We start from the raw sequence: 24426 nt of genomic DNA, 5'->3' as shown, positions 1-24426 counted from the left end.
ACCATCACAGAAAGAAATCAGTTTCTGTGTACTCCAGTTGTTTCCAGTGGAAATCTGTTTGTGGTTGAGTGTGGATCCACAATAGATTGTGGCCTGTTTCCCAAAAGCATCAACATGTGTCGGTAGACATCTTACATTTGGCGATGAAATGCTTGTATCTCTTCTGAAGCTTTGTGTTGGGTTATAAACAGTGCTTCGTAGCTATTTTAGTTTGTTGGCCCATCGCAGACAAATCTGTCTTTCTGGCAAACTGTATCTGCATATCAAGAACATAAGATGTGGAAGTCAGCTTCAGAAAATGTGATGTTAAATTAAGATTGGGAATATTTTGGGTTGCTATTATTTTGTCTTTCCACTTAAAAACGACACTTGAGTTGAATCAACCAATCCTAACGGTGCCGTTGGGAAAGAGGCCGTGGATATTACTTTCACGTTAGAGATCTAAAGTGTTAGCCATTGTAGAAATCTTCAATTTGCTGGACAGCTTTCCAAACAAAATCCTCCCAGGTTGGAGCAAGAATTTAGAACTTAAAAGACTTCTACAATGGCAGACCAACCTACACTCTGGTTTCCAGGGGTGCTCAGTGAGGTTATTGCTAAAACAATAGAATACACCAAGACAAAGAAAGAATAGGCCAAACACACCACTGAAGCAAAGGAAAGACACCACCACCAAGCTCCAGCCTAGCCAGCATGCAAGGACACCGAGAACACAGAGCTACAATGTGACACACGTAACGGTTACTCTCCGTCTCTGTAACCCACACACACGGAAACAATCTGCAAAGGTCCTCGGAGGCTGCTCAGTCCTCTGATACAACCAGTCTTTGGAAGCTGATGAGACCGTGAGTCATCAAGGGATGTCAAAGTTCAAACCAGAGGACTGCAGCCAACCAGGACAGAGATCAAGAGCTGAGAGGAACATCGCAGTTGGTGTGTCCTGCACATGTACAGACCAGACCTTGGCCAAATAATGATTTGTAGCTTTTTGTTTCATCCCACTTAAACCTTCAGATTGGCAGGTTACGCTGCATCGGGTCAGCACGTTTGATTCATTTCACTCTGGTGCAGTTCCCCAAATGACCACTAGGTGTGGGATAAAACAATCAGCAGCTGGTGTTTGTAAATGCTCTTTGACCCAGGTGTGGTAAACACGAAGAACATGAAAGAAAAAAGGCAAGGGGAATCGAGTGCGGCACACGACACGAAAACACACGTAACATAAAACAAAATGTCACACCAACACAGAACCACACACAGGTGAGGAAACACAGCACGGGGAGCAGAAGGGTGCACGGGACAGCAGCGAGGGACACATTCTTACATGGGGAAGAGTTGTGCTTCTCTTTTGCTTCCTCATCATCACCACACTTTTCTGTCTTCCCCAATCTTTCCTCCTCCATCTCCTCCCTCTGACGCTGCTCGGCTGACAATCCACTCAGAACACATCATTTCATTGCACAGTGTCCCCTCCTCCCACCCTACAGTACACCCCCTCAGTCTTTTTCATTCATTTAAATGCTGGTTCCTGTCTTCCTCCTTGGTGACGTCCGGTGTTTCACCAAACCATTTTATATTTAGGTGTGAAGGTGCTCCAATTGATTTAATTCCTTTTTGGTTTTTGCTGTGAACGACTAACAGTGGGGGGATCTACGGTAGGTTGGGGGGATAAAGTCTCACAGGAAGGGGGACGTGGTTATTGAGAGGCTGGAAAGACGAAGGACGCCACAAGGAGAAGACAGGAAGCACAGTTGGACAAGGAAAGCAAAATAACATTTTTAAAAGAGGCAAGGAAGAGCCACAAAACAAGAGCACATGGTGTTCACAGAAACAAGGGGAACACTTCTTATCCCTTTCAGACAGACAGTACATCTTTGAGGAAACATGGGCGGAAAGGAACACAGGGGGACGGAGGGAGAGAGACAAAGAGATACCTGAGTTGTGAATGAATGAAACAGAGAGAAACAATGGGTGGAAGAAAGAAACATGTATGGTTGTTGAAGGGTGTGGTTTCTCACTGGGCGAGTCAATGCTTGGGAACATAGACGGGCTCTTGGGTTCTGCCTGAAAGTCTGATGCTACATGTCCAACCTCCAGACCCATCATTCCCACCTTGCTACAGAAAGTCGATGCTACTTCCTTTGGCACTGGGTGTACATTGTGAGCATTAGCTCCACATGAATACACTTCTAGATAGTGGCTAGTCTTAGGGGAAACGGTCTTAAGGGACTTAAGGGGAAAACCTAACCCTAGCTGGGGACCAAATCTTCTGTCAAGCAGCCAAGACCTACCGATGACTGAAAAACAAGCCACTTGTTAATAATATTCATAAATTCAGCTTTGCTGGAAGCATTTGTGGTCTACAAGAGAAACCACATTGTGTACAAATGTACTTAAAAACATTTGAATGCCATTCATTTGTATCACCTAACATAGCACATGGGGTAGTAAGGGTTTGGGCGAGGCGCCCTGGCATTGTTCACCTGGCCCTGGTCCTCGTCCCTTTGGGAGTCATCAATGCATTCTCACATTGCAGAGGTATCCTTCTTTTGGTCTCACTGTAGTTGTAAGTGTAGAATTGAACGGGACAGAAAGAAATGAAACGCGACATGAGACGATGGAAGGGACAATCGGGTGAGGAGGTATCTTGGGAGGTCTCTCCTCTCTCTTGCAGGAGAGGGGTCGAGACAATGATGGAAGAAGCTGGATTTGTTGTGTTTTTTTTTTCATGTCTTAGCACTAGTTCACAGTTACTGCTTTTTTGCATATATCTGATAAGCGCACAGCTTTCAGAACAGTTCTCTGTGAAAAGAGAAGCAAATCAATAGAAATGAAGTCATAAGCTACGATTGTTAATATGTTCCTCTTATCATAAGTCTCTCAAGTTCGATAAGAAAGCAGCTATACAAGACCTACTACAAACGTAACCCCTCCCTGTCCTGCAAAAATAAACTTTCCCACCCCACCCAACCTTGTTACAGTACCTAACGTGGTCGCATCCGACCATTAGCGTCATAGCAATTTGGCATGCATAATGTCAGCCCGCCCCACCTCTTCTGCATTCAAAGAGGTGAACTTTTTTTTTCCTGCATGCTTTGTTAGTGCATATGTATGCATCTTAACACACACATTCATACACACTCTTATTAGTCTAAATAGTATATACACATTCATTAAGCTTGAGACTAAAATCTTATCAAACCTCCTCACATTATTACTCATATCAGTATCCTTATTGCTTGCAATGGAAACCCATGCAGATTCATATACAACGCAAACTTTACATATGTACATCATGACAGAAGAGACCAATCAGGAGTGGCCTAGGGAAGGGGACAGATGCACTCACAAGTGGACGTTGGGAAGGAAGAGGACGATGAGGAGAGGATGACGTGTTGAGAAACGATAGACAGGTTCAGTAGAGGGACTGACGTGTGTGTTTCCATATGTGTGTGTGACGTGTGTGTGTTTGTATTTGAGCCTGGTGGAATGTCTACTAGGATGGGTTAGGGTTTCAAATGAGTCTCCAACTGGGAATGTTTATCCTGAACTCCCATAAACTTCTAAATCAAACATTCGCACAAACAGGATTTAGCTAGATCCTGCATGACCACAAATCAGGATAAAGAGTAGCTTGACATTTTGGGAAACACTTTCTTTCCCAGAGTCAGAGGAGGGACGGATATCCGATACCTGTGCAGAGCCAGAGGCAATTACGTTAGCTTAGCATAAAGACTGGAAGCAAAGGGGGGGGGGGGGGGAAGTCTTATTTTGCACTATTTCCCCCTTTTTGAGTTTGGACTCTTAGCTGGGATAATGACTTTTCGCTAGAGCTCCTAACGAAGTGCAAAGAAAGTTTCTTTCCCAAAATGTTGAACAGAGTATATGCTCCTCAGACACACGGTGCTCTCACCTCCCGACACCCAACAGCAATGAGACGAAGAAACAGAACCCTTCTTAAAAGAACAGGGATTAAGTGGCTCTGCACCTCGACCCTGCTTCGGCAGAGTCTGTTCACTGGGTGGGAAGTGATCGTTTTTCTCTTTGGGGAATTGAATGCAAATCTAAGTTGCTGGAGGGAGGGAAGGAAGGCGAGAGCAAGACATGTGGAGAAGGGATTCAAACAGACATGAAACCTAACCAACAGACACATAACTAGGGTCTAAAACAATGAACAACACATGTTTTGAAAATTAAAACGAACAAAACTAATTCTGTAACATCAGAACATTTCTATTTAAAATAATTAGAAAACAAACTAGGGGGAAAACCCCTTAGATTAAGAAAAACAAAAGTACACTGACTGACAGAAAGATGACATCATCATGTAATCACACACGTTTCTTTAAAATAAATGCTAAACTGAAATAATTGTGTCTTCCCTTCTATCTTGCAGAATCAAAAAGTAAGGAAAACATCGTTTTTTCTAGTTTGTGCATCTTAGTACAGAGGTAGATGCAGGTCTGGGCACACACACATCCACACACAAAGATCCATGTGCACACTCGTGTGTGCAGAAGATAGAACTGAACAGAAACACACATCCAACCACCAATGTCTCATGTATCTACATTGCATATTTCTATGTTCGTATGCTGTCTCTGTTGTCATGTCCGCTCTCCTCTTCCCTCGCGGTGTGAGTCCTCCTCTCTTCTTCTACCATGGGCTGTCACTCCAGTAGCCGTTCACAGTGCCTCCTACTGAGCAGCCGCACCCGAAACAAAGAGGAGGTGGACGGACAGAAGAGGAGGGAGGGCGGGGTTTGGGGACGGGGCAAAAACAGGGAAAGAAAGAGAAGCCAAAAACTAAAAACATTGCCATTGGCTGCTGAGTCGCACTGGAGTCAGTGCAAGTAGTAACGCTGTTGGTGGAGGTGGTGTGATGACGAACTGTAGCACACCACGATTCTCACAGTTAGGCTGAGCTGCAAGGTCTAACACTTTAAAGAGAAAGAGAAAGCCTACTACCCGACCACCTTCAAATAATTGTTGAACAATTATGGCTAATTTGCCTTCTTTCTGAGAATGTTCAGTCCGTAGCTGGAGTCAGGATGTATTTATTTTTAGCTTAGCACGAAGACGCAAGAAGCATATGGGAACAGCTAGCATGGCAAGGTTTAGAAGAACCTTTAATAATGTCTTCTAGTTATTTCTTTACTCTAAACTAAACAGTAGAAAAGGACTCATGACACATGACCATCCATCCAGGTTGCTAATAGGGTTTGTGCGCACATGATGCTAGCAAACCTGACAACTTGTACATGACAACAAGACCACGAAGGGCTGTTGTTCTGTGTTAAAAGCACCTTCAACATAAGTAGTCCTTTGTCTTTACCTTCCTGTTTGTGTACCATTTCAAAAGATGAAATATCTGGTACTAAGTGTATCTCAGGGTGTTGCTAGGTTTGTCTGCTTCAGGTACCTATGCTAAGCTAGGCTAAGTGCATCCGGACTCCAGCTAAGTACTTAACGCACAGACATGAGAGTGGTGTGGATCTTCTCGTCTCAATCTTTGAAAGAAAGCAAATCTCTTTGTTCTGCCTTTACAAATCTTGATTGATAACATATTGAGACGAATGATCATCCCATCTTCCAACTTTGCAGCTCAGCCTTCTGCCGAGACCCGGGTGAGAGGATGGCGAGGGATGAAGATGAGGTGCTGTGGTGAAACCAGACCCTACTGTCCTGTCCCCGTCCTCCCGAAGTCTTTGTGAGGATAAATATCAAAAGTTATGTACAGTGTTTTGTCTATAGCTGCTTTTGCCTATGTATTTTATGAACAATGTGTGTCTCATGTTTCCCTTTACAGTGATTCCCAAACTGTTCAGCTGGTAAAACAAAGATACATTCTCAAAAAGCTCAAATAGCTAAGGTAGAGGCTTCTGTGTTTACTCTGGGATATTATGGCAAGACGTGAAGCTATTGAAGCTTCACCCTGGTGGACAAATAGACAGACTACATACAGTGTAGGCTGATTCCAGTATTACGCAGGATCAATATACCCACATGTGACTATTTACCCTTTTTAGGCTACTAAAGGTAAGACGTTAGGGATTCTGCATTGCTACTCTAGATCTTATTCATAGCAGATACATTTAATATATTACATTTATTTCTAAAAGCTTGTTTTTGTTGTCTTGCCAAAATCCCTTGGAGCCAGTAAATACCTGTAGTTCACTACGTCTGCTTTTATCCGCCTGTTTTTGACAAAACCTGAAAGGAAATGCAGGAAAAATCCAAAATATTACACAAAATGTTTGTTTACACATAATTATATATAAAAAAATATCAGAACATTTCATGAATATATTTGACCTAATTTCATATAATATGAACCTTTTTTAACTGCTATTGTTCAGGTTGGGAACCACTGTTCTATGACCTGAGGCCGGAGAAGAGGAGGGGGTGCTGCTGCTGTCGGAATCTTCTCCGTCTTTGCTAAAGGAACCAACTGAGAACAAACCAAGTGGTTTCATCTCAGTGTAACAAAGAACATCTACAGTTGGGGTTCCTCCTTTTCATAGATATGATTTTGACTTTACAAAAATGTATTTTTTCAATCTACGTAAAGCTATCGTCACATGAGTAAAACATGCAAGCTTCAGTAATATGTGAGTGTCTGTGTGTGTGTGTGTGTGTGTGTGTGTGTGTGTGTGTGTGTGTGTGTGTGTGTGTGTGTGTGTGTGTGTGTGTGTGTGTGTGTGTGTGTGTGTGTGTGTACATTCTGATGCCTTATATTATAAAAGTGACTATTCAAAGCTACTCTTAAACGTCAGAGTTGACGCGTTGAAGTGCAGAGTGGAGATACAGGCAAGCACAGGGGAAGCTGGAGCTCAACTAACTATCATATCCGTCTCAACTAACCTCTATCCCTGTTAGTAAGGCAGGTGTGTTAGTGTGTGTGTGTGTGTGTGTGTGTGTGGTCAAATACATTTGCTAAAGCATCATCTCAGAATAAGGGTTAGCTATTGTGTGGTTTTAAAACTTGTTTGCTTCTATTGAGTGGAAACCATGTGAGTAATGGTAATGAGAGCAGCTAGGATGAATCACATATCAATGAAACATTTCTTCAATGTTCTTCATGTTCCCCAGACAAAAAAGAAATGGTATTGTTGCTGTTGTTGTTGTTTGGTTGTTTCGCTGTCGCTATGCTACAAGATGGAGGGGATGGGGGAGCGGCATCGCCTGAGGCCAGGCGGCTCAAAGGGCTCAAAGGGCTCAAAGGTGGAGTTGGCGATGGGGGTGAGGCGCAGCGGGGCGCCCGTCATCCCGGAGATATTATTGAGGCTGCGCGACTTCTCATAACCCGTGGCTACATGAAGATGACAAGCACAGGTCAGAGGTCAAAGGTTAGAGAGGAGGCATGGAGGGTCATTCATATTAGCAAATGAAACAGTCAGCAAGACCAGGATATGGAATGTAAAATGTGAGGAATGAGTGGTGTGGCATGGAAATGTGTTTTAATGACAGAAAGAAATGTTATGACAGCATTTAACATCGGAAATTGCAAATAGAAACCATTTGTTACAGTTACAAGCATTTGTAAATGAAACAAAGTTGGAAAAGAAAAGAGAGAGAACTCAAACCAAAACCAGCCCAAAACAAGTAAAGTATTTCAGACCAAAGGAGGAAATTAGAAAAAGACAGACAGACAGATGGACGGAGGGACAAACAGATGGACAGACAGACAGAGACAGGACAAAACAGGAATATTGGTTACGGAAATCAGCTATCAGTTGCCACAATATCCCTTAGACACCTAGAGGTGGCGCTCTGTAGCACCCACATCAACTGTGTAAGGGGGGATGCACTAGTCCAGTGGATATACTCAACCCCTTTGATAAATACATCCCATAATATTTGACTCTGGTACATCCACTGGACTAACGGCTCTGGGATTCCCAAAAGCACATCACAGGTGGTACACTTTGTTCAGGAACATGTAACAGCCAGACGTGTTGGGAAAGTCAGAGACATGGGTAAATCATCTGGAGCTGAGCACAGTTAGGAATACACACAGTCCTCCAAGTTACCATTCCAATCTTAAAAAACTTCACTTCAAGGAAGACATTTAGATCTCAGGGTCCAGGTGTTTTAGCCAATCTACCAGTAAGGACAGCAGGCGGCTCTGAACAGCCAGCTGGACAGAAAGACAGACGGACAGACAGACTGACAGAAGGTCAGGTTAAGGTAGTTCAATGTTACATGCTCTGTGAGGCTGTATCTGGCCACAGCGGTGCTTTGAGCTAGATGCTAACATTAGCATGGTAAGCTGGTATAACGTTTACCATCTTGGTTTAGCGGTAAGCATGCTAACATTTGCAAATGAGCACTAAACACAAAGTACAGCTGAGGCTGATGGTAGTGGTTTTGGCCTTTTAACGGTTAGATTGAAAAGCAGCAAGTGGCCGAGTGAGCGGACATTTCAATATTTTCGGTGCATTTCTTCCTTAAAGAATGTGATACGATTGAGCCGGTTGTTGCTTTTGATTGAAAGAATTGTTTTCTAAAGAAGAAAGAAAAAGCCCTATGTACAAACTGGCATACTTGTATACATGACTTGACATGAATTTGTATTATATTATCATAGATATTGAAGATTTTAAGACAATATCTAATTAAATCCAATGGCAATATATTGGCTGATATTATTATATATTTTATACACTTTTAGTACTTTCAATAAGTGAAGGAACTGTTGAGACAATTATGTTCTGGCTTTAAGTCCCTATTAATCGGTCATGTTCCATAAACACTACATTTCCCATAATGCTCTAATGCCCAATTGATTTAAACCTCGAAGATTAATTTAACTCCTCCTCTGAAATACTTATATGACACTGAAAATAATCTGTATAATTGGTGCCTCTGTCCCACTTTAAATTACTTTTCTCTGGCCGCGAATAATCATTCCATGGATACGCCAATACACTAATGTAACCAGACCCAATGCTGATGCTGAGAAAGCCATTGGTCTGGCTGATCAACTCATGCAGATGTGTTCATATTTAGACCTATTTATAGTTGACAAGAAAAATACACTCTGAAAGAGAAATCCTTAAAGACATCTTATTTCCAAAGCTTTTGTCGTCCCAGGTGAGATACAGAATCTTAAAGTTGTAAATTGGCAAAATGTCTATAAAAGCCATAGAAGTAACCAATGAACATGCAGAGTAGAGTGTTGCTGTTCTGTGATGGGCTCATTTAGAGACAACAATCTGCTCTATAACTAATAACAATAAAGCATCTGAGTTTCTGTATAGTTATAGAAATGTGAAGTTACTTCCGATTCCGTCAACAATGGCCGTACTATTCTCATGAACAGTGACCCCGTTCAATCACGTCTTGTACATATTCACCTGCTTAAGGGAATGTTCCACCCCAGAAGTCACACACTGTGAAGTCACACCGTGTTGGTTACTCACAGGTTGGTGTGTAACGGCTGCTTCCAGCACCTACTCATGTTCCACTTCGATGCGTTGGACGGGCGGCCAGTTAGACCTCATCCTTACAGTGTCCCGCGCCCACAAGGGCTACAACAACATATTAATACCTCCACCAAAACATGCCACGCCACAGCTTTTAACAACTTCTCCGGAACTATGTGTCCTTGTGAGGTCATGGTTAGGGTCTGGGATCAGTTTCAATTCTGCTACAACGAAAGATGGATGTTGTGAAAAGAGCAAGTTAGGCCCTGATCTGTTAGCTTTCTATCGACGTATTGAAACAGATTGGTCAGTAGCTTTGTTTGCCGTTTTGCTTTTCATTCATGACATTGGGAATCTTTCAAATTATATTTGCCACAAAGTCTATCTTTTAGGGGTCAAATCTACCCCCTCTTCTTTCTGTGAGCATGAGGTCATTTGAATCCCCAAAGCCGTGCCGAGTCCACTTGAGGATGAAACATGGCACACCTTAAATTCCCCCAGAAACATTTTTGTAATACGGTGGAAAAAACTTTTTCAGGGGGATTTCCAACCGTGTCATCTCAGAATTAAGCACGGTAATCCCCCTGAGAGTGTTTGTGTTGACAATAAGCACGAGCCAGAACGTGTGCAAAGGTCCAGCCGCGGTGTCACTGCGAGCTCAGCACGTTAGGCCGACAGCACATGCATCTGTTGTGATTCTGGAATATCAATATCACATATGTCCAATGTACATACATTACAGCTTCATGTATGCTCTGTGTGTGTGTGTGTGTGTGTGTGTGTGTGTGTGTGTGTGTGTGTGTGTGTGTGTGTGTGTGTGTGTGTGTGTGCGTGTGTGTGTGTGTGTTTGTGCATGTTCACACATCCTGCTCTGTTTAAATAGCTGTGTTTGCAACGTCAAGTCCTGTAACCACAGGAATAAATCAGCAGCACTGCGGCTTTTAGCTGATTGGTAACACAAACACACACACCCACACACACACGCACGCACGCACACACACACACACACACACACACACACACACACACACACACACACACACACACACACACACACACACACACACACACACACACACACACACACACACACACACACACACACACACACACACACACACACACACACACACACACACACACACACACACACACACATGTGTGTGTGTGCGTGTGCCTGTGTGTGTGTGTGTGTGTGTGTGTGTGTGTGTGTGTGTGTGTGTGTGTGTGTGTGTGCCTGTGTGTGTGTGTGTGTGTGTGTGTGTGTGTGTGTGTGTGTGTGTGTGTGTGGTGTGGTGTGGTGTGTGTGTGTGTGTGTGTGTGTGTGTGTGTGTGTGTGTGTGTGTGTGTGTGTGTGTGTGTGTGTGTGTGTGTGTGTGTGTGTGTGTGTGTGTGTGTGTGTGTGTGTGTGTGTGTGTGTGTGTGCCTGTGTGTGTGTGTGTGTGTGTGTGTGTGTCTGATTGTTAGCACAGCCCTACCATGCCTCAGTGCGTTAGAGACCCTGATGCAGGGGGTGTGTTACGCGAGGCTCTGACTCCATCCAGAGGAGAAGGTGCTTAGCATCTGTAATGAAGCTCTGCAGGTGGCTCTGCAGCAGAGGAGGCGGCTCCATCTCGTTCTGCTGCCTGCACGCATGAGCTGTCCTCATTGGCTGAATGGCTTCAGTCATCGACACTAGAGCCAAGCATTGTTAATCTAACTGTAATAGGATGACTTTTTCCTCAAAGAGTACATTTCAATGTGCGCCTGACACTAGCTTTTCAAATGGTTAGGAGTGTGGAGCGTCCTTTATTGGATAGCTGTTATGGAATCATTTCAACATGTGAGGATATGATGCAGCTTCATGGCTACATGTACAAAGGATTGCAATGGTGGTGTAATATATTGCTATTTGCTCCTAAACATATGCTGTAGTAAGTCGTTTGACATTGGTAATACCTTTAATGGACAGGTTTGTTTAGTGAGATCTGTGCTGAGATTATGAAGACAAGCATTTGACGTTGATCTGACAACATATTTGACATTGAACATTAAACAAGGTGTTCAATAAATGAGCTCTCTCTCTCTCTCTCTCTCCTGGGCATGGGTTAGTTATTGTTCTATTTCCTTAAAGTCATGCCAGTTCCAAGGTCACCATGCTAAGCATTTTATTTCTTCAATCATACACTTCCAACTGTTTGCTATCCAACTGTTTGTGTTACTGAGTCATTGTTCTACCCCAGGCTCGTTCACCTCTAGCAGACGAGAACCAGTGTCACCGTGACGACTGAAGTGATTTGAAGTCAGAAGCTTTATTCCTTTTGTGGAATGACACTTTAAAGTGTGTTGCAGTCGCTGCTGCAGCTGTTGGGACATCACGAGTGTGGGTGTGGTCAAATGTGTAACTTTCTCAAGTAGCTAACAACAGTTCAACCCTAACCCTAACCCTAACCCCAACCCTAACCCTAACCCTAACCCTAACCCTAACCCTAATTGGGTTTACCAGCTACTCAAGAATTTTAACTTGTATTATTTATCAACACAAAGAGTAATACTACTAATATGAATTTCATTACGATATACTTTAAACATATACATACAAATGTTTATAGAATGAATAGACAAATGTTGAAAAGTGTACTTCATTTTAGTTTTGATTATTTTGAAAGCAGAAATATCTTCATTGGTTTCCTTTTTAAGCACATTTCCAAGTATCAAGTTCCAATAATGCTAGTTCCTACGATTCCCATGATGCAATTTGATAGCATCATTCACCAGAGCCTTTGACGTCCAAACTAAACAGCCCTGGGTTGTGATGAAGACTTTCTTTAAACCCAAGAGGATATTTTACAACTCTTTTCACAGGCCAAGTTTACTATATGTTAATATGCTATCAACGTTATAGGCCTAATGGCTCAGTGTGAAAAGGCTAGAAGAGAGGAAGGTAATAATATATCTAATTATTGGAACTGATGCTGCTGGTTGTTTTAATTTTCTGAGTTTACATAAAACCCAAACATGCCTGTCGCTAAGAGAGCTAGATTAGATCAACCAATGAGATATGTTCTGGCCCCAGAACAGGTCCTGGGTTGTTTTAAACTTTGAAAGACTTGTATTTGTGAAGCAGGAAGCTCAGCCAATATAGGTATAGCAGCTGGTCTGTTAGCTGTGACGGAGAGTTACATACCTCCACTCAGTCAGACTTTAGTAACACAACGCAGGGGGAGAGACTGAGGAGGGTAGCCTACGGATGGGATGGATACATCAGTGTTAGAATGGGATGGGGAGACACGAGGGAAGGGGGGGGGGGGTGGAAAGGAGAGAGGAACGAGGGAGGAAGAGGAAGGAGAGAGGAGTTAAAGCAGAGGGGATGGAAGGAGCTTCATTACATGACACGCTTTTCTCCAAAGCGACTCACACACTCCACACTGTGGGCGATCCCCACAGGAGCACTTTGGGGTGAAGCGTCTCAGGGACACAACCACATGCTGACTGCAGCGGGTTTGAACCTGTGACCCCTGACCCCAACACCAACGCACAACCCACTGCACCACTCGCTTCATAATTAAAATGACTGGCCTCAAGGAACTATGGTAAAATAAAGTAGGTCTACTTTGCTTGAAAGTAGTTGCTATAAGTTGTAAGTTATTAATGTCGATTCTTTAGCAGAATGCCTTAAAACAACCAGTCATGTGTGAGTAACACTGTACTGTACACACAGAAGGTTTCATGTACAATAACCAAATGCAGGTATACTATAATTAAAAATATAACTGACAAAACTGTTTCCAATTACTCTCAACAAATAACAATAAAAGACCAACACTTGGTAATAGTATCATTCAATTGTTGGTTTTATATTTTAGACAATAAGAACAAAAAATGAACACCTGACCTTTTTTAAATGAATACTTTTTCAGATAAAAAAAGAAGAAGACATGAACAGTATGAAGCCTCTTTTTGTCCGGTTACTGCCATCTTCTTCCCTACATTGAATAAGAGGAGCACTTGCTTGATTTGGAATCAAGTATTGAGTTGTTGGTGTCTATTCACTTCGATCATTGTAATGGATTACTGGGGTAGAAAGAAGGAATAGACACTTGCACTATTTTCTTTTAAAGTCTAAAGTATTTGTTTTCTATGTAGTTGAAGAGCATGGGAATACACTGTGGCTTCTGTGCATGTGGCTAATAAGCCGTTGTCTCTTAACTGATGAGTTGGGATCAGGGAGACCACAGAGGAGTGTGAAAAGGGAGGAAGATATGGAAGGGGAGGCTCAGGGAGGAGGAGAGGAACATACATGTGAACAATTACAGCAAATATTATCCCAACAACAATCTGCATGCAAATCAATATCAACATGTGTTTCCATATTTAGCAAATTGTGTTCATAAATACATTGTGATTATGCGCCTGAAATGTCCTTTTACTAATTGAATCCACATGTTGATTTTAGATTGTCAAGAAATAACATTTGTCAAATACAGACATCAAAAAATGTAACATGAAATCACAAATACATGAAAAAGTATGTGCATACATCTGTCATGTATGTATGTTAGGTAGGGAGAGGACAGAACGTATATAGAGTGTAGTTACTGGGTCACACAGAAACACAGTACAGATAACACCGATGAACACACAGTCACTGTATGCAGAGAGACATACAACACTTGAACCGATAGAACAGTAATGTTGTATGAATGATCTCATGGTGAAGGACTTGTTGAGTGGAGGGAAGGACAGGGAATTAAGTGATTATAAAAAGTATTATATACGTATAAAACTAAACAACGTCTAAGCATTTCGTATGAAACGATTACTGAGAGATCTACAATGGCTAAAACAAATCAACACAAACAACTTAAGAAAGCTTAACTCTTAAAACGGTTACAATATTTAGACAGAACAGCCTTATATCCCATTAAATGACTATCCATGACACACGATGGTCTGTGAAGCTTCGACACGGTTTACAGACCATCGTGTGTAATACCAGGGGAAGATTATTCTTACGTCATGTCAGAAGAAGTTCCTACATTTTTAAAGGTTTTCCAGAAATAACTTTTGTGCAAGTGTTTCTGAATTCGGCTTGTGTTTTCTTATTTGTATGCAATGAATGTTCTGGCTTTAGTGGTGCATGTGGTCATTAGTTGGTGCTGTTTTCCTATTCATAATAGTTGAAGCATAAATACAAACCTTGAGAGTAAAAAGCTGACAGTAGGCTATTAATGAACTACGTCATGGTTGCATGGCTAAATATCACCGCTAAGCTAAAGGCTAGGTCACGTTTTGTAGTAACCATCGGTTTTTTTATGACACTTAAAAAGATTGAGTAATTAACACATGGGGTATCTATTTACTAACATATTTTATTTCTTAGAACAAAACCTAACATTTTGTAAGCTTGTGTTAACCACAGACCCTATTTTAGGCATTTGACTCATTCAAACATTCGTTGACTTCTAGACGAGGTAACCCAAAAGCGCTAAGATGCTAACTAATGTCCGGGTTCAGGACTCATTAGATTACAACTGTGGTTCAAAGTCAACAATATATTCATTGTCATGTATAATAAACAAAGACTTTCAGGATAATTATGAGGAAACCCTCAATTCTCTGGTGACAAATGTATATTCCTTAGTTTTAAAATCACAATTTCCTGTTTATAACCATATTGGACATAATCGATCAGTTTACACTTTCCTTGGTCAACATGATTCTCCTCCTGACACCATTGTGGCTCAACTGTTGTAGTAGCACTCAGGAAATAAAAAGATGTGAGTGCAACCCAATAGGCCTCAGGGGATCCAGACTACCAATAATGATTAAACACAAGCCTAGAGGTCATCGATTCAGAGCGAGGGAAAATGTGTGTGAATGGGAGGCAAGTAAAAGAAAACCAGAGTAGTAAAAAAGAGTAGATTTAAGGTGGTATGAAACTGCATGTTGTTGTTAGACCTTTAGAAAGATGGAGAGAAAAAGAGAGGGGTGGGGGGGGCTCTCCACTCTGTTATGGCGCAGCATATCTCCTTACATCAGTGAGCCTCTAAGTAAGACTCAAGAGTCAGTTCAGGCCAATGGTATCTGTCTGTCAATGAAGGGAATCAATATGTTTCTACTGAGAAGAAAGAGAGGAAGGCGGACAGAAAAATGATTATGGAAATAAAACAAGGGGAGACAGGACGGCAGAGCATGGAAGACAAAGTAACGGAGTGATTAATGCAACATTTAATTCTTCTATTCGACCTCCACCCACTCACTGATTAGGTTTCCTTATGAGAGCGGAGATAGACGTGTACAGTATCATAATGCAGAGTGTGTCAGCTGCCTTTGAAAGTAATGCAGTCAGGGGGAGAGTGTAATGCTCAGTCTTGGCCTTCGGAGGCACTAGCGGCACTGCACCAATGTTCACTGTAGAGCTACCTCTGCAGGGTTTTTTTTTTCTCCTTTTCTGAGAGGGAGCAGGCGGCGCTCTCCTCTTTGCATTCTAGCCAGCAGGGCACTCTCCCTGATCATTTATCCTGTTTGTACTGAGACAGCTAGAAACAAGTTGCAGAGTCACAGAAAGATGGAGTTTGTTCTTGGAACAGTACACGGTAAAGCTACTAAAGGCATCAGTCCTAAAGACAAAGGATTTATACTTGTTCTGAATGATCTCACTGTACTGCTAGAAAAGATGGGCGATCTTGCAAACACCAAGGTTGAATTCATTGAAGATTCTTGCGTTCATTGACCATTCTTGCTTTCAAAGATCAGAAAACAATAGTTATGGATAAGGCAAGAATAATGCATCATTTCTGCACAATTTAGCCCAATTACAAGAAAAAAAAGGATTGTCTTTCTGTATAAATGCAGAAATACCTAAATATCAGTATCAGTACAGAAAACTGATTTGCCGTTTATTTAGATACTAACATGGAAGTATGAGCAGTCAAATGTGTCTACCCATAAAGTGTTGTTCGGCACCTTCCTTTCCTTTGTAGGTTCAGTCAACGCCATACGTTATACATTGTACCTCATAAAAGGTTTAGCTTGTCCCACCATTCGTTTCTCTCTGCTTCACTGCATGGCTGGTTACAAATACAGTCCACTGTATCAATATGAATCAATAATGCAATCAAACACCAAGCCTTGACCCAAAATGCTTTGCTGCACCAAGTCCCGGAATTCCCCTGTCCACTGTTTCCGTAGCAACAGCAGGGAGATAAGGAAAAAGTGAGAGAGAGCGAGAAAAAAAAAGGGGGAGGGGGGGTTGAGAGATGTTGGGGTAATGATCAAAGGATTGAAAAGACAGAATGACGGGGACTAATAAAGCAAACATTACCTAATAGATACAAAAAAATCAAAAAAGGTACCCATTTCAATGAGGTGGATGGATAAATGGGGTTAGGGTTAAATGGACAGATGGGTGGATGGATGGATTATAGATAAATAGATAGATGGACAGATAGAGTAAGGTTAGGGTTAGAAGGATGGAAGGATAGATATATGTATATAGAGATAGATAGATAGGGTTAGATGGATGGACAATGGATGGATGGATGATAGGGTTTTATGGACGAATGGATGGATGGATAGGGTTAGGGTTTGATGGATGGGTGGATAGGGTTAGGGATTTAGGGGTAGATGGATAGGGTTAGTGTTTTAGGGTTAGATGGATAGGGTTGGGGTTTTAGGGGTAGATGGATGGATAGGGTTGGGGTTTTAGGGGTAGATGGATGGATAGGGTTAGATGGACGGATGGATGGATAGGGTTAGTATTTTAGGGTTAGATGGATAGGGTTAGGGTTTTAAGGTTTGATGGATGGACGGATGGATAGGGTTAGGGTTTTAGGGATAGATGGATGGATAGGGTTAGGGTTTTAGGGGTAGATGGATGGATAGGGTTAGATGGACGGATGGATGGATAGGGTTAGTATTTTAGGGTTTGATGGACAGATGGATGGATGGATAGGGCTAGGGTTTTAGGGTTAGATGGACGGATGGATGGATAGGGTTAGTATTTTAGGGTTGGATGGATAGGGTTAGGGTTTTAGGGTTTGATGGACAGATGGATGGATGGATAGGGCTAGGGTTTTAGGGTTTGATGGACAGATGGATGGATGGATAGGGTTAGGGTTTTAGGGTTTGATGGACAGATGGATGGATGGATAGGGCTAGGGTTTTAGGGTTAGATGGATGGACGGATGGATAGGGTTAGCGCTTTAGGGTTATATGGAAGGATGGATAGGTTAAGGCTGTAGGGGTAGATAGATGGATGGAAGAATGGATGGATGTGCATATGGATAGACTAATAGAAGAGAGAGAATGATTAAAATAATAGAGGAAGGATCCTCCTAATAGTGTGACCTCTTAAGAACTTCAGTCAGGATCACCAAAACGTCAAAGCATTGCATTCATAAGATCAAATCAAGACCAAGCTACGAAACAAAGTATGCCTCAGGCAGGGGCGAAGCAAAGGTACATGTCGGAATTTTTGACATTTATATGGATTTTAGTTTTCAGCTTATGGCTTATTTCAGTCTTTCTGTACAAGAAGCTTGCGCCCCTGCCCTATCGCTTGCTCATACCAAGGATCAAGAGCTACGATACAAGCAGAAGAAGAGGAGCAGAAAAGTTGCACGGTAGGGAAAAGTAGCGTTGTTGTTCTTTCAGAATTCCTCGAAAATGCTCAAGTCTTTCGTTCTTCCCACCCAATGCAAACATAAACTTGATCGATTTGGGTTACAGTGACAGCAGTCACACAAAGGTCTGTAATTAATCCCATTCAAGGACAGCACAATCTATGATAATGTCAGCGAGAGGAAGGGAGGAAGAAAAGAGGAGAGTCACAGAGGGATCAGAAGAAAGCCCTGGTGGCACTTTTAAAGCAAAAGGCCTGCATGGCGGCCATTTTGAAAAGGTCTGAATTTTCTTGCCAAGAAACTTGATTGGCTGAAATGAAAATGAAGTGAAAAGATAACTTAAGATAAATAAAGCACATTTTTTCAGAGGGAGTCAGCTGCTTTAAGAGTGCAGAGAGAGGAAGCTAAGAGGCCATCACAGCACAGCAAACACTGCCACCACTACATTTGTCATCACAGCCTTCAAAAGCTGTTATTACTTACCTGAATGTGTGTGTGTGTGTGTGTGTGTGTGTGTGTGTGTGTGTGTGTGTGTGTGTGTGTGTGTGTGTGTGTGTATGTGTGTGTATCTTTTTGGGATTACAGTTGTGTCTGTCTTTCTTTCTCCCTGCTCATCTACCCGCTGGTTTGTCAAAGAAGCAGCTAAATCTTTTTTAGCTATTGTAACCTTCGAAGCACTACAGCAGTCAGTGTTTCAGCCCAGCATGACAGAGAGGCAGACACGGATATACAAAATGTAATTCATTTAAAGCTGTTGTACCAAAGTGTTTCAAAAAATATCCAATTAGCTCGAACGCTATGCCAATTGATATACTTTATTAATCCCCGTGGGGAAATTGTTTCTCTGCATTTGACCCATCCTGTGTGTGCTGCCATTTTGAACGGCGCCTGTGGAGCAGTGTAGGGAACGGTGCCTTGCTCAGGGACACCTCGGTAGCACTTGGTCTTGTGTCCCTATCGACTTCGCCACCACCGCCCCCAATTAGCCCAATGCAACGATTGGAGCCAAATCTGCCGTGAAACCAGACAGTGCTCTCTGCCGGCTGTGCTGTAAGAACTGACCTGAGCTCAGTTCCAGAGAAGAGGGGATAACAAACCGACCAACCAACCAATCAGCAACCAGCTCTTACTGGCCTGGCCGAGAAAATGACTAATCGGCTGCTTTCACTCTGGCACCCATCCCAAAACACGTTAAATTGAATTCCCATTGAAATGCAGTTTTTTGTATGTTTTGGAAAAACTCACTAAGTATTTTGGCGCAAAATACTACGTTTCTTTATTTACCAATCTAATATCAATCTTAATAGGACAATGAGTTCAAACTACACACTAAAGTCTACAACCAAAGTATCATAAAGTCCAGACCAGGCCCCCTCTACCCAAAAGCATTCTGGGAATAAGACCCCCTTGCCCGTTTGGATCCACGCGGAATTGGGAGCCAAAGTGCTTTCAGGCCCCCTATCTGTAAGTACCAGAGTGAGAAGAGACCGGGTTAGAGGAGGAGGAGGAGCAGGAGGAGGGGAAGACAGCTACACACGAAATACAGACACACACAGAAAAGGACAAACGGACAGAAAGAAGAACAAATAGAGAAACAGACAGAGAGACAGAGAGACAGACAGACAGACAGACAGACAGACAGACAGACAGACAGACAGACAGATAGTCAGAGAGACAGACAGACAGACAGACAGACAGACAGACAGACAGACACACACACAGACACACACACAGACACAGACACACACACAGACAGACACAGACAGACAGACAGACAGACAGACAGACAGACACACACACAGACACACACACAGACACACAGACACACACAGACAGATGGATAGTGTAACACAGACCAACAAGAGCCAACGTATAAACGCATGACCTGTCACAACCTGGGGAAGGAGACAGTAACACAACAACAACAACAAAATAACAACAACAGCATCAGCACGCATCACACATGGACCAGCACTGTGAACTTAACCCCCCCCCCCCCCCCCGACCCCATGTCTCTGGTGGTTAAACCACAGTGTGGGTGTAAAGAGGAAGGCTTATCTCTCTCACACACACGGCTAACTCACAGTCATGCTCGCAGAATCACACGGTGTGTTTACACGTGTGTGTGTGTGTGTGTGTGTGTGTGTGTGTGTGTGTGTGTGTGTGTGTGTGTGTGTGTGTGTGTGTGTGTGTGTGTGTGTGTGTGTGTGTGTGTGTGTGTGTATATGCTGATTCCCCCTACAATTGTTTGGATATTATATAATCTGACACTGTTTTTGACGTGTTACTATTACATTATATTTGTGTCCCATTTCTGGACTAAGCATAGAAATAGATTGTTTGCAAGCACATTATAGAGAATCATCAAAGTTGATAATACTGGTTAAGAAAGTGATCAACACAAAAACACATCTCATAACGCAAACACTATGGATATGTGTAACTTGTTTTATTTGTGCCAACGCATGTATTGGAGTGTGATTTGTTCTTACAGTAACAATAACTAGCTTTATGTTACATTCAATTGACAAGACTTGCATTAATGAAATATGTGCAGTGTTAGTGTGAACAAAGTCAACTGTTGATTTAAATATATACAGTACAAACGGTTGTGCGTCCTATTGTGTGTCTGGGGTTTGAACTTTTTTCATCAACAACTGATATATATATATTTATTTGTTTTTAAATATGTTCTACTGTAATCTCCTCCACTTTGCCGTCATGTTTTATCTTGTGTGTGTGCTGTGATTCTCAACGTGCAACCCGCAAGCAAAGGGACCCATGACCATTTCAGATGATACCCGTGTGCACTCTCGTCTAGTAAGGGTTAATGTCATCATCTCGCAATTCATTGTAATGTTAAAGAGTTATACCTAGTCTAACAGAATGTCATCTGTTTTGTTTCATCTCATTTAATCTGGTTAAATCCAATCTAAATTGATCTAATATAATCAATTTCGTTTGGTCTAGCTAAATATAGTCTAGTTTAGTTGAGTTAAACATAGGTGTAGTCTAAATTAATCAAATCTAATCTATTTATTAAGTCTAATGCATTTGTATCTGCTACTCTAATGTCATCTTTTCTAGTCTTGTTTTTGAGATGATTTCTTGGCATTGTACCGTTAGCCTTTATTGGAATGTGCTAGTCGTGAAAGAGAGACGGGTACACACACGGAGTACGGCCAGCAGGGAATCAAACCGGCCCACGCTGCTATTGGTTGCTCCTTATATAGTTGTGTTTAACCCGTTATAGTGTAATCTACTTCAATTATATCTAATGTATTCTAATCTATTATAATCCAATAATTCACGTTCAAGATTATATTCAAGTATTGTATTATTATAAATCCACTGATCAATATGTTGATCTGTTGATTGGATCTGTGTCACAGTGACAGAGACAGAGCCTGTTGTGTCCAAGGACTGCCTGATAGATATGAGCTGAAAAGATAATCTGTCACAAATCATCTGTTCTGTTTTTCAGATGAATGTATTTTATGCATGGTCCTTGTTTAAAGACACAATACAAGTCTGAATTATTCTACTGCAAAAACTGAAACGTTGACTACAATTAAATGAATGAACTCAATAGATTTCAAATAACTGTATAGGTTAGTTGAAAATATTAGATTCAACTTAATGTTATTGCTTTCAACTAACCCTATACAGTTATGTGACATTTGTTGACATAATACATTTAATTAAAGTCAACTTTTCAGTTTGTTCGGTGCATCTAATATTTTGTTAGCACAGAAGCGTTGTCCGTTTAGCTGATTGGTTAATATATTGTATATGACTGAATGCTCGTGTTACCTGTGTGTCTCTACGCTGAGCTCCGGCTGCAGCAGCAGGGGCTCCTCCGGCTTGAACCACCCCCTTCCTGGGAGGGGGTCACACTGCTGGACCCTGAGCCATCTGTGTGTGTTGGTGTGTGTGCACATGTTGCAGTGTGTGTGTGTGTGTGTGTGTGTGTGTGTGTGTGTGTGTGTGTGTGTGTGTGTGTGTGTGTGTGTGTGTGTGTGTGTGTGTGTGTGTGTGTGTGTGTGTGTGTGTGTGTGTGTGTGTGTGTGTGTGTGTGTGAATCAGGGGAAGTAGCATTTGGGGAGTGTATAGGGTATTAAAGGGGGAAGGGCCAGGTTATGTTTGAAAGCCAAATTAATTATTGTAGTGTTTTCAGGTCAAGGAGGCAATAGGCAAGATAATGCAGGAACATCGAGAGGACACATGAATGGAAGGGGAAACATTATAATCAATGGAGACGGTGGGGGGAAAGAACAGAACGTGGGATGGAGAGATAAAGAAGGAGAGTTAATGGATACAGCATGGAGAAGGGAGAACGTAAAGCATGCAGTGAGTGTGGATGGATGACAGGCAGAGCAGAGCAGTGGAGAGGCCATGTGACGAGGACAGAAAGACACTCATGTGATCTGGCTGTTCTGCCACATCACATTCAAAACACTGCACGGTGCACATGAAGACTTTCAAAAGGAAAGTGCATGACTGGCGCTTTTTTTGTATCATTCATCAAATCCCATGAAAATACCAGAAGAAGAAATTAGTGGATTTGATTTAAAAGTATTCTTAAAATGACATCAAGTCCCTATTGTCCTGAGGCTTTGAGCTAAATGCTTATAAGCATGCTAACATACAAGTGATCAGGTTGAGGCTAATGTCATGCATGTGTTTAGCAGGTATCGGGCCATGGATTTCCAATAAGCCAGAGAGCAATCCATGCACTGTTGCCTGTGCTGAGGAATAATGATCTCAAGAACAATACTAAACCTGCACACTCATTCAGAGTTCTTTTCTTCTACACCCTTTGACCTCTGGACGACAGTTTGCAATCTAATGCTGCTGTTTTCATGTAGTGTGTGTTAGGGCATTACAATTAAATACATGTATTGCACTTAGCAATGTCCGGTTTACATGTCATTTAATGAACACATAACCAATGCAAGTCTTCTTCGGTTTTTTCATGGGATTTGTTGATATTAAATTGTAAAGGTAACACTATATTCATTTTAATGGACGGTGTTTTCAAAATGAAACCGTTTAGCTCCATGTAAGTATGTATCGGCTATGATGAACATAGAACACAGCATCCACAGAAGACCGATGAAGCCCTTCAGTTAGTGCTGCTGAGTGACTGGGGACCCGCCTCAGGAAGGAATCATCTGCATACTGCACTATTGGACCACCCAAAAACGTTCTAAACACTATTGTGTTACAGTATGGTACATCCAGTCACTTCAACATCGGTGTTGCAGCAGCCTCGGCAGTACAGACGCAGTACACGCGCAGTACACGCGCAGTACAGGCGCAGTACACGCGCAGTACAGGCGCAGTACACGCGCAGTACACGCGCAGTACACGCGCAGTACACGCGCAGTACACGCGCAGGATAAATGCATGAAGGGGGCTTCTTCCACTACAGTAAGAAGTTGTGAATAAAATAATACTTGGATTAAATACCATTGCCAATAAGTGTGTATTATTATGAACTCTCCATGTTAAGTTATTTTCATTTTTTCAACTTTTATTTGTTTCTGTTATGTTTGTGCGTGTCTTATGTGAAACACATTCTATTGCACAGACATTCTCACACGAACAAACACACACACACACACACACTCACACATAAAGGTATTCACACACCATGAATAACTTTACATTGTTAGGGGTTCCTATTATTTTGTCCACCTGTCTGTATGGGACGTGTTTTTGCAGCACATGTGGATCAGGACCATGCATCGAGGGACAGCCCACTGCTGTCACTCAGGTACCACCCCACCCCCCTGCCCTCTCCCCCGGCTCCTCCTCCTCCTTCTCCTCCTCCCTCAGGCCTCCTTCTCCCCCCCTCCACCTTCCTACCTTTCCGAACGTTCCCGTCCGTGGTGCGCTGGAACTCCCCGGCACTCAGCAGGAAGCAGGCCCGGTCGTGGGGGTAGCGCTCGCGACTAGTGGTGGAGCCGAGCCCCCCCGTGGCCGGGCTGCGCTCGTCCCCGAGGACCTGGTCGATGGTGGGGCAGTCCTCGTTGGCCAGCGCTGCATTAGCTGCCGCCTCGCCATTCTGCTTGGAATCTGGGAGAAGGGGATAGAGACATGGGGGGTAGAAGGTAGAGGGGGTAAAAACAAAGAGGGAGGAAGGGAGGTGACCGAAGAGGAGCAGGGAAATGGTGAAGGGACAGATAACGGGAAAGTCATGGTGAAATGGTAATGGAGAATTGGCAAGAGGAAAGAATAGGAAAACAGGAGAAGAAGAAAGGAGACATGGAAGGGAGAAGAGGGAGGACAAATAGAGAGGAGAGGGTACATCAAATCAGAATGAATGTAAAATGAGGAAGAAGAACGGATAACATCAAAGTAGAAAAATACAGAATGTGTAAATGGCGG

General features: G+C 42.5%; 1 protein-coding gene across 1 annotated transcript in view; it reads right to left on the bottom strand.

The window, feature by feature from the left end:
- Nucleotides 1-24426, bottom strand: part of LOC117451061 (voltage-gated potassium channel KCNC1-like) — a 99792-nt gene that overhangs the window by 6102 nt on the left and 69264 nt on the right. The window contains exon 8 of the mRNA XM_071204147.1: nt 23905-24114. Within this exon, the coding sequence (XP_071060248.1) occupies nt 23905-24114 (210 nt within the window). The remainder of the gene's footprint in view (nt 1-23904; nt 24115-24426) is intronic.

Source organism: Pseudochaenichthys georgianus, chromosome 8 (assembly GCF_902827115.2).
Source record: "Pseudochaenichthys georgianus chromosome 8, fPseGeo1.2, whole genome shotgun sequence".
Lineage (NCBI taxonomy): Eukaryota > Metazoa > Chordata > Actinopteri > Perciformes > Channichthyidae > Pseudochaenichthys > Pseudochaenichthys georgianus.
The sequence above is the reverse complement of the archived record's forward strand: the minus strand, read 5'-3'. Positions and strand labels throughout refer to the sequence as shown.